The sequence below is a fragment of the Gopherus flavomarginatus genome, chromosome 1, assembly GCF_025201925.1.
Source record: "Gopherus flavomarginatus isolate rGopFla2 chromosome 1, rGopFla2.mat.asm, whole genome shotgun sequence".
Taxonomy (NCBI): Eukaryota; Metazoa; Chordata; order Testudines; family Testudinidae; genus Gopherus; species Gopherus flavomarginatus.
Window position 1 is genome coordinate 73,805,617 of NC_066617.1, and position 13,449 is coordinate 73,819,065.

Consider the following 13,449-nt stretch of genomic DNA (forward strand, 5'->3'; position numbering starts at 1 on the left):
AACTATGCTGCGGCTTGGACCTGCCATGACTGGGGTGCCCCAACCCTGGCCTGGAGCCAGCCACAGCCGGCACAGCACGACTTGAACCTAGGTGACCCACCAGGCCCTAGCCACAAAGGCCCAGTCTGCACCACTCCCTGAACCCAGCCCCATCTGGACCTGTGAAGGCCGAGGGAGGAATGGCTATCCTGTGGCCCCAGCCCTGGAGCTGCCGCAGTGGGGAGAGGTGCCTCTCCCCACTAGCCCAGTTGCTGCTGTGGGAAGAGAGAGCTGGGGGGAGTCCTCTATCTCTACCATAGCCCCGGAGCACCCTCCCGCACCACAACAACCTCATCCTCTGCCCCCCCTCCCCGAGCCTGCACCCCCAGAGCCCTCACACCCTTATACTCCAACTCTCTGCCCCAGCCCTGAGCTCTCTCCCACACTCTGAACCCCTTGGTCCCACCCCCACCACATGAATTTTGTTATGTGCATCAATATGAAAGGTAATATGTCACACATTACCTCCATATTGGTGCACATAATTCATTCCGCACATTGCTGGGAAAAATTAGAGAGAACACTGAACACGGGAGAGATTCCAGAGGACTGGAAGAGGGCAAATGGTCAATTTATAAAAAGGGGAATAAGGACAACCCAGGGAATTACAGACCAGTTAGCTTAACATCAGTACCCAGAAAGATAATGGAGCAAATAATCAATTTGCAAACACCTAAAAAATAATGCGATAAGTAACAGTCAACATGGATTTGTCAAGAACAAATCATGTCAAACTAATCTAATAGCTTTCTTTGTCAGGGTAACAATCCTTGTGGATGGGGGGAGAAGTGGTAGATGTGGTATATCTTGACTTTAGTAAGGCTTTTGGTGCTATCTTCCACGACCTTCTCATAAACAAACTAGGGAAATACAACCTAAATTGAGTTACTATAAGATGGGTGCATAACTGGTTGTAAAACTGTTCCCAGAGAGTAGTTATCAGTGATTCACAAGCTGGAAGTTCATATCAAGCTGGGTCCCATAGGGATCATTTCTGGGTCTGGTTCTGTTCAATATCTTCAGAAAGTATTTAGATAGGCATAAAGAGTACACTTTTCAATTTTGCAGACAAAACCAAGCTGGGAGGGGTTGCCAGTACTTTGGAGAATAGGATTAAAACTCAAAATGATCTGGACAAACTGAAGAAATGATCTGAAGTAAATAGAATGAAATTCAATAGGATAAATGCAAATACTCCACTTAGGAATGAACACTCAGTTGCACACAAACAAAATGGGAAATGACTGCCTAGAAAGGAGTACTGCAGAAAGGGATCTGGGTTATAGTGTATCACAAGCTAACTATGAGTCAACTGTGTAACATTGTTGCAAAAAAAAAGCAAACATCATTCTGGGATGTATTAGCAAGAATATTGTAAGAAAGAGATGAGAAGTAATTCTTCCACTCTACTTCATGCTGAAAAGGCCTCAGCTGGAGGGATTGGATCCTGTTCCGTGTGCCACATTTCAGGAAAGATGTGGACGAAGTGTAGAAAGTCCAGAGGAAAGCAACAAAAATTGATTAGAGGTCTAGAAAACATGACCCATGAGGACAGATTGAAAAAAATTGAGTTTGTTTAGTCTGGAGAAGAGAAGACTGGAGGTGGGACATGATAACAATTTTCCAGTACATACAGTACAATTTTCAAGTACATACAGTAAAAGTTATTGACCCTTTACTAACCGGAAAGCTGTATAAACTAGCATTTGTAATCTTCATAGAAAGTCCAGTTTATAGTACGGTTGGTGCGGGGCCGGCAGGTTCCCTACCTGGCTCCGTGTGGTTCCCCGGAAGCAGTGACATGTCTCTGCTGCTCGTAGGCCGAGGAACAACCACGAGGAGTTTGGAATATAGGAAGGGGTGCGGGACTGTGGGTTGGGGCGTGGGAGGAGTGCGGGACGCCAGCTCTGGGAGGGAATTTGGGTGCAGGAGGCATCTTGGGGGAGGGGGTTGGGGCATGGGAGGAGGTGTGGGGTGCCAGATCCGGGGGGGTGGGGACTCACCTTGGGTAGCTCCCCGCAAGCAGCGACCTGTCCCTGCTGCTCCTAAGCAGAGGTGCAGCAGGTGGCTCTACGTACTGTCTCCACTAGCAGGCGCCACCTCCACAGTTTCCATTGGCCATGGTTCCTGGCCAATGGAAGCTGTGGAGCCAGAGCTTGGGACAGGATGGGGGCAGCGCGCAGAGCCCCCTCCTGCACCCAACTCCCTCCCAGCGCCCGCACTTCGCATCCCCTCCTGCATCCCAACCACCAGCCCTGCACTCCATACCCAAACTCTCTCCCTCTTAGTTAACCAGAATTTTTCACTTACCAGCACCCCCATTACCCCAACATGCCAAATAAAAAAGCTTTTACTGTAAAAGGCTGTTAGAAGGAGGGCGGCAAAAAATTGTTGTCATTAACCTCTGGACAAGAAGCAATGGGCTTAAACTGCAGCAAGGGAGGTTTAGGTTGGACGTTAAGAAAAGCTTCCTCACAGAGTAGTGAAGCACTGGAACAAATTTCCTAGGGAGGGTATGGAATCTCCATCATTAGAGGTTTTTAAGAACAGGTTAGACAACACCAGTCAGGAATGGTCTAGTTAATACTTAGTTCTGTCTTGAATGCAGTGGAGTGGACTAGATAACTTCTTGAGGTCCCTTCTGGTCCTATACTTCTGTGATTCTGTGTAGTGTAGACGTGGCCACAGTTTTTGTACTGATTTTTCTTGATTGATTTAGAAGATGCCACAGTTCATTCAGTGCAGCCTGCTAGCATGGCCACAATTATATAGAGGTGCTTATATTGGTAAAGCTGTATACTTAATTTTCAAAAATAAGCAATACCAATATAAGCATCATTAGAGCAGTAGAATTGTATCCACACTAGAGGATCGCACTGATTTAACCATAACTGTTTCTAATCCGATAATTAAATCGGTGCAAAAACTGAATGTGGAGAAAGTCAAAGCGGAGGGAAGTCAGGCTTTGCAAAGTATTCATGTGAGGTATGTTATGCTCTGTGGGGAGCAGGGCTCCCTAGTCCCTCCCCAGGCTCCACTGTCCATTGTTTATCCTTGCTTCCTCCTCCTGCCATTGGCAGCACTGTGGGGAGCTCCATGACTCTGTGGCAACTGCACACAGGCAGAGGGTCAGGCTCCTCCTCATCCCTTCCCCTTGCAAGGGATAAGGATCTGCCTGGAAAGAGGGCCAGACAGCCCCAGGATATTCAGTTCTAAGGGCATAGGCTCCCAAAGTCTATTGCTTCTTTGCGGCGTTTACCTTTTACCCCTCTTCCTGGGGTGTATTGCCTCACTATCAGTCAAGGCAGTGTCAGGAGTGGTGCATCTTGCAACTGTCTTCTCAGCTGGACTACCTCTGTTACTAGCAGTCTGCATAGAGCAGCCTTCTTCCTGTTCATCACTCCTTCCTGGGGTAAGTTTCCCCCTTTTAAGGTCCTCCTCCAGGCTGAACAAGTCTTGCGAGTACATCTTTTTAGTGTGGAACTGTTACCTGCACAAAATTCTCTGTTACTCCCACTCTCTAGGGGCACTCACCTTTACTCATTTCCTAAGGCTCAAGACGTAACCCTCTTAATTGCAGCACCCACCCTTACCCTGCTCCTAGGGCTCAAGCATAGCCTTACACTTTAGGGCACCACCCTTACCCTGTTTCTAGGGCTCAGGTGTAACCCCGTCAATTTAGGCACCCACCCTGACCCTTCTGTGGGCTCAGGTGTAACCTTACACTCTTCAGGTTTGTGGGGTCTTTTACTGGTGAAAGAGCCTTACACACTAATATTTTTATTCTCTATTTATTAACAGTTACCAAAACCAGAATGCACACACTACCCATACAATGCTTACCACTCCTAATAAGACAGATGAACTTTTCTTGATGGCCAGTGAAGATGAAGTTCATCAGGGGGACTCCAGGTTCTGCATGGTGTCATTGGCAGAGTGTTGAGGTCTGGCAGCTCTGTTTGAGGCTGTGTCCTGGAGTTGGTTCCCAAAGAGCTTCCTTTTGGACCCCAGTTTACATAGTGAAATTTAAGTCCTTTTTAGCTATACCTTAACCAATCATTATTCTAAAATTTTACTAACCAATCATAACAATATAACAAAATTCCTTAACCAATGCTACCCCACCAACTTAATTAATTTACACCTAGCAAAATTAATTATGTAACAGACAGAAACATAAAATGACAAAACAATAAAGAAATGAGGATTTCACAACCACAGCTATTGATAAGTGATTTCTTGACAGACAGAATGCTATCAAACTAAGTTTTGTGTAACCATCTTAAGATCTGTTTCTTTATCTGGTGATAGTGGGTGCTATTAGGACAAGGTTTCCTTAGCAGCCTGTAGTTTAGATGGAATGTGAGGATGTGACTTCCTCCTTCTCAGCTAATGGCTGCTGCTCGGCTGCTCTTTTAATATAGCCGCAGCTTATAGACTAGTGGTGAGCAACCTGTGGCCCGTCAGGATAATCCGTTGGCGGGCCGCGAGACAGTTTATTTACATTGACTGTCTGCAGGCATGGTTGCCTGCAGCTCCCAGTGACCGCGGATTGCTGTTCCTGGCCAACGGGAGTGGCGGGAAGCAGCGGCCGGACGTGCCTGAAGAAGGTAAATGTAAACAAATTGTCTTGTGGCCTTACAATAGGCCTTACAATATGGCTGCAGACAAAGGCCTTATTCTTACAGAACAGGCCCAGAAGAACTCATTAGCCTCCTCCATACCAGTGTGAGGGCATGCCCTTGCAGATAGGCAAACTGTTTCTTTTGTTTTATAACTTACCTTTTTCTCTCTATTAATAAATCTGTTTTTTAAGAAAGCTATTGTATGTGTGATTTCACACAGATGTTCCACAAAAATCTCTCATTCCCTAAGGACAAATGCTGAATAGTAAGGAATTTCAGGAACCTAATCCCTCCACTCATGGTCTTGGTAACATGAGGCATGGGGAGGAAAGTATCCTCTCCATTTAATGCATATCTGGCAGCAAAGGAGAGAAACCTAGTGTTCAAAGAGATGTGCATTGGTGAGGGTGCAGCTAACATTAATATTCCACTTGTGAGAATTATCCCAATCAGAGTCAGTAACTTGTGGTGGAGTCAGTTTTGAATGTGCCTTAATCAACAACATTTATCTCAGTAGACAGATACCAGGATATTCTGGACACAATTTCCTGGTATTTTCATGATTTCAGTTACAACTAATGGACTGCATTCATTTAAGCCAGTTTTCTTCACAGTAAGACTACACAAACAAGCCAATCCTTATTCTCCAAGAAACAAAGGATTAAAGTAACCAATATAGTGGTGGGGGAGTGCAGTGAAGGGTGATGATCCCCACACTGTGTGGCATGCCCCCCAAGGGGGTATGGAAAAACATTTGAGGGGAGCAGTGAGGCCCAACTCTGCCCTGATCTCAGCTGTACTCTGGTCCCGCCTCAGCCCTGGCTATGGCTCTGCTCCCAGCTGCAGCTCCAGCCCCACTCCCAGGCATGGCCCCACTCCTGGCCCCGACCTTGGCCCCAGATCCTGGGTGCGGGGTGTGGACTGGTAAGAGGGGGCACAAGCAAAAAGTTAGGGGAGGGTGGCTTGGGCGAGTGGCTCAGGCCAGCCCCACATAGAGGCAAGGGAGAGGGGTTTGGGCTAGCGCCGTGCCGCATGGGAAAATGGGGGCCACCTTAGGCCAGCTATGTGCCATATGGGCCCCTCAGGCCAGCTCCACGTCGCATGGGGGTAGGGGGCCCCTCAGCCAGCTCTGTGCAGGGCTTTGGTGAGCAGTTCCACAGAAGGGGTGAATATGCTTACCTTACCATAGGCTCCATCTTCCAGCCCAGCCACAGGGTGAGGTTTCAGGGGGAAGAAAAGGAACAGAGCAGTGGGGCACCAGTTAGAGAGGAGGAGCAGGTGCTGGGGCCTGGTTCTGGTGCTCCTGCAGGGGCCCCAAATTGGCTGGGGCCCCTGGGCACAGGGCCTGTTGGCCCATGTGATAATGTGCCACTGGCTGGAAGATTTTATGTGTATTTACCTGTTTCCATAGGCTCTGTTTCAGAAAATGTGTTTTTAAAGAAGTAATACACACAGAACTGAAACTATGGTATTTATGCAATTTGACATTTGTTTGATTGATATGTAAACACTAAAACTCCCAAATAAACTATTTGACAAAAAAACAAACAAACCCAGTTTTGTAAAGTAATGTAAATGATTTCAGTCACTTCTTATTTAAAAATAAAAATGTATTTTTTAAATTTTATACAATGATTATTAAGTGATCTTGAAAACTAAGGCGATATCTACACTCATGCTGCACTTAGTACATTGCTTATGCATATGCATACTTGGCTCCTTCTGTTGTCCGTGTGCGTACTCACCAGAAGTGCTAGTATTGATGTAGAGTGTGGTGCATCATGGGTACGTATCTCACTGTGCCACTTGCCACCACTGGGATACTCCAGATCTCTTTTAATGTCAGCATCAGGCACCCAGGCACACAGGTGAGTGTTGCCTGCTACCAAGTAACCCAGGAAGAAAAGGGGTGAGGGTTTACACACAGTTACCCAAGGTTCCTTCCCCTGCATTGGGCTCACCCATGCTCGCCTGGTGGGACTGGTTGGACTGCAGTGGAGTCAAAAACAGATCCTGGCTCACTGGGCAGCTAGTTCCCTGGTTGCCTTTCTTCCATACACCTCCTCCTCCCTGTTCGCGGCAGGGGCCTGTGACTCGGGCTCTTCGGATGTATCCACAGTGCGCATTGGAGTGTTGGTGGAGGTGGCTCTGCCAAGTAGGGCATGCATCCCATTGTAAAAGCAGGCAGGTTTGCAGACCAATTGTTGACCTCCCTAGTTTTCTGGTATGCCTACCAAAGCTCCTTGGCTTTCACGCAGCATTGCTGGTCCCTGTTGTAGCCCCTGTCCTGAATCCCCAAGCAATCTGCTCATAGATATCCACCATTCTATTATGGCTGGAGATCCAATATCTCCTGTCTGTGTATCTGGAGCATGTAGCTGGCATGGTCAGCTGGGCAGTTGCACTCAACAGTGGAGAGCTACTAGGTGTGCTTGCCAAGCCAGGCAATCAGAAAAAGGAATTTTAAAAATTAACAAGGCTTCAAGGGGCGAGGGGCGCTTCCAGTCTCTGTAACCTTTGGAAGTGGAGTTCACAATGGTGACCAGAGCAGTCAGCACTGGGCATTGTGGAACAGCTGCTGGAGGACAATAATGGTCAACTTAAGCAATGCAGTATCTACACTCACACTGCGTTGACCTAAGTACATCAATCTTGGCTCTATATCACTTGGGAACATGGCATTATTAAGTTGGTGTAACAGGGCTCTCATGTTGGTGGGAGCCAAATTTAAGGGCTTATCTACATCACAAAGTTGCAGCGCTGGTGAGGGGGTTACAGTGCTGCAACTTAGGAGGTGTACACATCTTCAGGGCATCACCAGCGCTGCAACTCCCTGTTTGCAGCGCTGGCCGTACTCCCGTTTTGTCTCGGGTGTAGAGGATCCAGCGCTGGTAATGAAGTGTAGACACTTACCAGCGCTTTTCTTGACCTCCGTGGAATAAGCAGGTATCCCAGCATACCTGAGGAAGCCTCTCTGGTAATCAAGCAGGTATCCTTCCCCGCGGTTTGCTCCGGTGTTCTCCGAATCCCCCCCCAAGCGGGTCTCCTTCCCCGCGGTTTGCAGGGGGGTTCGGGGAACACTGGAGCAAACCGGGGAAGGAGACCTGCTTCCCCACGGTTTGCTCTCGCGTTCCCCGAACCCCCGAGCAAGCAGGTCTCCTTCCCCGCAGTTTGCAGGGGGGTTCGGGGAACACTGGAGCAAACCGGGGAAGGAGACCTGCTTCCCCGCGGTTTGCTCTCGCGTTCCCGGAGCCACCCTTGAAGCCGCCCAACAGCGCTGCAGTGTGGCCACATCTAACACCACTTGCAGCGCTGGTTGCTGTAAGTGTAGCCACTCTGCAGCGCTGGCCCTATACAGCTGTATTAATACAGCTGTAACAACCAGCGCTGCAAAATTGTAGATGTAGACATACCCTAAGTGTGGAGACATGCACAACTAGGTCAAGATAAGCTGCCTTGTGTTGACTTACCTTTGTAGTGTATACCAGACCTAAGTTTTCTACAGCAGCATAAGAAAATAAAATGTTGCAATGAGTCATAGGTAATTCATTCTATATCACAACTGTCTTTTGTTCTACATCTGCAGAAGTGTTAACTGCCCACTTCACTTTGAATGGTCTCTTACAACAATCTGTTCCTCTTTGTATTTAGCTGACACACTCTGGATATATCTACTTAGCAACTGACACTTGAGGCTGGCCCGTGCCAGCCAGCTCAGGCTCACAAAGCTCAGGCTATGGGGATGTTTCACTGCTGCATAAACTTCTAGGCTCTGGCTGGTGCCCAGGCTCTAGGACCCTGTGAGGGGGAGGGTCCCAGGGCTTGTGCTCAAACCCGCAAGTCTAAACAGCAGTGAAACAGCCCTGTGGCCCGAGCCCTGCAAGACCAAGTCAGTTGGCATGTTCCAGATGCAGACATCTAGTTTCTGTGTAGTCATATCCTCTGAGTACTTTTCCCAGACCTTACAAATAGCTCTACATAGGCTTGAAAGCTTGTCTCTTTCACCAGCAGGAGTTGATTCAATAATCATCCACCTTGTCGCTCTTCTATGAGTAAGTCAGTTTACATTTCTATACAGCTACCCTAAAGTTCACTGGTAAGTTAAAGACAGGATTTTGGAGTGCATGACTGGATGACAGAAGGGGAACAAAATATTTGTATAGTTTTACAGAATGTATAGACAATTTTAGTCAAATTCAAATCATAGCTATTCATTTTCTAGTTTAATTTACTGATGGATACAAATGCCATTGTAATGTAACTCTCTGCATAGCTTCTTCAACTTTACTGTTTTGCAGACTTGGGATGCAGCTTTAGCACGGACTGCCAGGGCATGGGCAAAAAAATGCCTTTTTAAACATAGTCCATATTTAACGGAAAAATATATGTCCCATCCTCATTATGGGCATGTTGGAGAAAATATCTGGACTGGACATTACGGGTTATTTGGTGTCACTGAAGCCATCAAATTATGGACCGACGAAGTCCAGCACTACAATCTTCAGACTAACAAGTGTACTAAAACATGTGGTCATTATACTCAGGTAACAATTTTCATTGCTAAAACAGTTTACACAGCTCAAAGCATAATCCCAAGAATTAGAATTGGTGGAGACAATAAATAATTACCAATTAGTGGAAAATAGCGGTTATACTGAGTGACCTATACCCCCACTTTCTTTCAGTGTTCCATTTAGATACTTGTACAGCCCCATCATCATACTGTCTGCTAACTCTTAAGATACAGTTTGAAAACTATCACCCTGGGTTACACAATAACTGTGAAAGACTTCCTAGCTAGTACCGTGATTATGTTAACTTTTGTAAACAAAAATCTTCTCTAACTTGGCGTTCAATCTAGCCGAGGCACCTCGGTCCTCTTTTCTAAGTTTTTCAATCTTATAAGAAATAAAGAAAATTCTGTAGGGGAAAATGGGGAGTGTGATGGAGCTCCACTCACCACACTGCTGACTCCTGCTGGCCGTCTTGGGGATTAGCTCCCTAGGTCGGTATGCCCACTACCGGTGGTGCCTTGTCCGCCGTCACTTCTGCTCCTGGATCCACGTCACTCCAAGGACCGCGGCATCTTCTTCATGACACAGCCCTCTGGCTGTATCATGCTCTATGCAATGAGGGAGGGTATGGGAACCTGGACCCACCCATTACTCCGTGTCCCAGCACAGAGACCCTATAGATGGCAGCCACATGCTGCATCCCCTCCAATTCATCAGTGCCTTTCTCTGGACCACTTTCCTGTGGCCCTAGCATCCTCTTTGCCCTTGCTTCAGGGCCTCAGCCTGCAAATCCCAGCTGCCAGCCAGAAGCTCTCTCTAGCTCTCCTGGTCCCTGCTAGCAGCACTGCTTTGTCTAGGGTGCTAGCTTCTTTCTGCCTGACTAGGAGCCTGATTTTCCCTCCTTGAGCTCCAGGCAGCTACTGAATCCGCTCTGCCCTGCAGTCTTCTTCTAAGTGCCTGCCAGGCCCTGATTGGCTTCTCCTTGCAGCCCCTCTCCTAGCGGCTGCTTTTCTCTCAGCCTCTCTAGGGCTCTATTAACCCCTTACAGGCCCATGTAGGGAAGATGCCCTATCACAGGGGAAGAAAAGAGATAACTTGTTATTTGACAGAAATATAACTCTGTTTTATTTGTATCAAAAAGGTAAATAAGCTTTATGAAAATCTTAAATGATTGTGAATCCACATGAACTTTGAAACAGAATTGTTTTCCAGTATGACAAATGTAGTCACATTTTACCTCTCTGAAGCAGTAGTTAATTATGTAAGGCTCAAATTGTTAGCTAACAGCCAATAGAAGTGGGTATTTAAATGAAAGACTTCATCCTTTATTTTAATTATGAAACACCAGATTGTGAGTTATGCTTATATGTTGATCTTGCATTTTTTCATGCAGTGAAACCTATTAACAGCCACCAGAGTGACTGACAGGTCATCAAGTGGCTTCTACACTTATGGGACCAAGGCAGGTGTATTGTGAGCTTCCAGAATCAGTGTCAGTGGGGGTCACTCACCTCTTCCCTTCCCTCATGTACAGTTCTGAGGTTATAAAAGTGGGTGTTGTCCTAACTGGCTGTTTCTTCTAATTGCCAAGGGTGCCAGATCATCTAATTGCCCCTCAATATCCTCAGTGCTTACTTTGGTTCCATGGTCCTTTTAAGATCCTTCAACAGGTTAATCCAGTCACTTTTGAACTCCAACTACCCTGCTCTCTGAAGATTAATCTAGTGATTCATGTATCACTTTTGAAACCCTAAACAGAAACCCTTTCCCTCACAGGACCCAGCCGCCTCTTCCATCAGTACAGGTACAGCTTCCCACCAGAAGAGAGGACAAGAGAGGAAATGTAGTACGTGACAGATGTTAGCCATGTTGCTTAATGCATTACTGCAAGATGTTCAAACGCTACAGTGATAAGGTTGATACAAAAAAATATATAGAATAGAATACCTAATATCTGATACTGGCTACTACCATCAGTTCTGTTTCATGTGTTGCTGAGCCCTGCCTTGGTGCTACAGATACCTAAGAACTCTCATCCTGGGTCTTCACTGAGCCCATCTTTGGAAGTGAGGAGTAAACAAGCTTCACATCTGAGAGGGTCCCAGCTTCAAATCCCCCCATCTTGGAGGTGGCAGATCTTCTGTTTCCGGACCCTGAAAAGTGATGAATATTTTTACACTCACTTGAACTTAGGTAGTGACATTGGCCAGTGGGAAAAAACAGTAGGCTGGAGCTTTTTGATTCACACTTAGCAGTAAAGACAAGTTACCCAGGCTTATTGGTCTGGAGGATATATTTCTTGCCCCCCCTCCACCCCTCTGCAGGTGAGAATTGCCTGCTATAAAGCCGAGTTGGCTATATGACTTCCTTGGGATGCATTACCCTGTCATGTCATCTCTCAGGGAGCTGATTCAAGACAATGTCACTTTTCTGTGGATGCCAGAGATAGACCTCTTGATTATTTCCAATCAGAAATATTTCTTCTGCCTATGGCGTCTGCCCATCAATCACATTGAGATAAAAGGAGCACATGTGATGAGACACCCTGAAAAAACATCTATTTTTATATCTTAATCTGTCTGTTCCAATGAATGTACTCTGGTTTGCACAGTAGGAGACCTCTATCAATAAAGCTGAATCCTACACTTTGGCCTTTCTGCAGCACCAAGAGTTTTCACCAATTGCCAGATTGACATAACTATTTTTTCTCAAATGTCAGGACATCCAAATCTATATCCAGACTTTGGCCCTCAAGACAGTGTGCAGGTTCTTCTAATTCTTGGAACTTCACACACTCAAATACTACTTTACTTTAATCCAAAGACAACAGGTGGCTAGCCCTCCATATGCCATATTCTATATGGAAAATGTGGTCTTACTTGCATCATCACCTTAACTGCTGTCTAAAAAGGTGTCTGATTTCAGTTGCTTTCAGGTTACTAGCCTCACTATTTCATCAAGATGCATTCACATCCAGAGAGGTAGGCACCATAACTCGAATGTCCAAAGATCCTTAAGTTATCCATCTGGAACCAACCTGGGGGACAGGATAGAGCCACTTCTCCCTTTCCCTTCCTTTCTCCCCCTTCCTTCCTCTCCATTACTCTGCACAGACCTGATTGGCTGGAGGGAGTGCCATTCCAAACCAAGGCCACAGAATTAACTACAGACCTCCTGGGAGGGTTTGAGCCAGTGAGGCAGTGGCTGGGGAGACGCAGGACAGGGAACAAGCTTGGGAAGATTTAGAAAGAGAAGAAAAAGAAAAGAACGAACGAACATAGGCAGCAACTCTGAGCTGGAGCAGAGACGGAGATACTACCAGAGTGCAGAGCCTGAACTAGGAGCTGCTTGGAAGAAAGCCAGCTGCTGCACTGGGGCTTGCAAAATAGGACTTGTACAGCTTGAAGCCATAAGGACTGCTGAGACCGCGCAGCAAGACCCATCCTCACAATGCATGCCAGCATCAAAGTGCAGAAACAGGTTTGGGGGGGAGGGGAGATTTTTATTGGTGCAGAGCAGACAATCAGTATGTGTCTAGCTGGCAGGGGGTGTGTGTGTGTGTGTCAGTGTGCTGTATACTGTATCGGGGGCAAAGAAGTCTGTGTAGCCCCTGTTACAGTTACTGACCTGGGCCTGTTCTTGGTTTTGCCTGGGTTAAATAAAAGGGCTGTCGTATTGTTAAGTGTGGTATTCGTTCCAGTGGTTATCTCTGACCTGCTCAGAGGGAGGGTTGGTGTTTGTACAAAGATGTGTGGTTGGGACCTGGGACCCCTCATCCAATCCTGGCATTCCCCTACACAACAAACCTAGCCACAAGTTCCCTACACTATTATGGGAATGAAATCAGGGATCAGTCCATCACAGCTCAAAGACTGGTCAGGTGACTCAGACTATGAATCACAATTCTTATGACCTAGCATATGTTCAACTACTTGGAGATACGAAAGTGTACTCAACTAGATCTCAGAAAGGTTCCATAGCATTCCCTCACATTGTCATCATCATAAAAATGTACAAGGATGTTAAGCAAAATTCTATACATGCATCAAGTAGTTCTTTTTGGCAGCTGAGGCTTCATTTAGGAGAGCGAGAGATGCTGTCCTTTCTATTACACTCTTGAACTGGGATCCAGAGCTGATGCTTATTTTAACAGTTCTGCTGTCTTTGTCACCTAGAACTCCTCAACTTGCATTCCTGGTGGTTGTACTACTCGCTAAACTCCCATAAGTGGGAATGTGCAAAGGCCATTTGAAGAAGAAATGGTTATTTAC

General features: G+C 46.5%; 1 protein-coding gene across 1 annotated transcript in view; it reads left to right on the forward strand.

Moving 5' to 3' along the window:
- Positions 1-13,449, forward strand: part of LOC127042381 (glioma pathogenesis-related protein 1-like) — a 46,475-nt gene that overhangs the window by 2,603 nt on the left and 30,423 nt on the right. Inside the window, exon 2 of the mRNA XM_050935864.1 lies at positions 8,963-9,208. Within this exon, the coding sequence (XP_050791821.1) occupies positions 8,963-9,208 (246 nt within the window). The remainder of the gene's footprint in view (positions 1-8,962; positions 9,209-13,449) is intronic.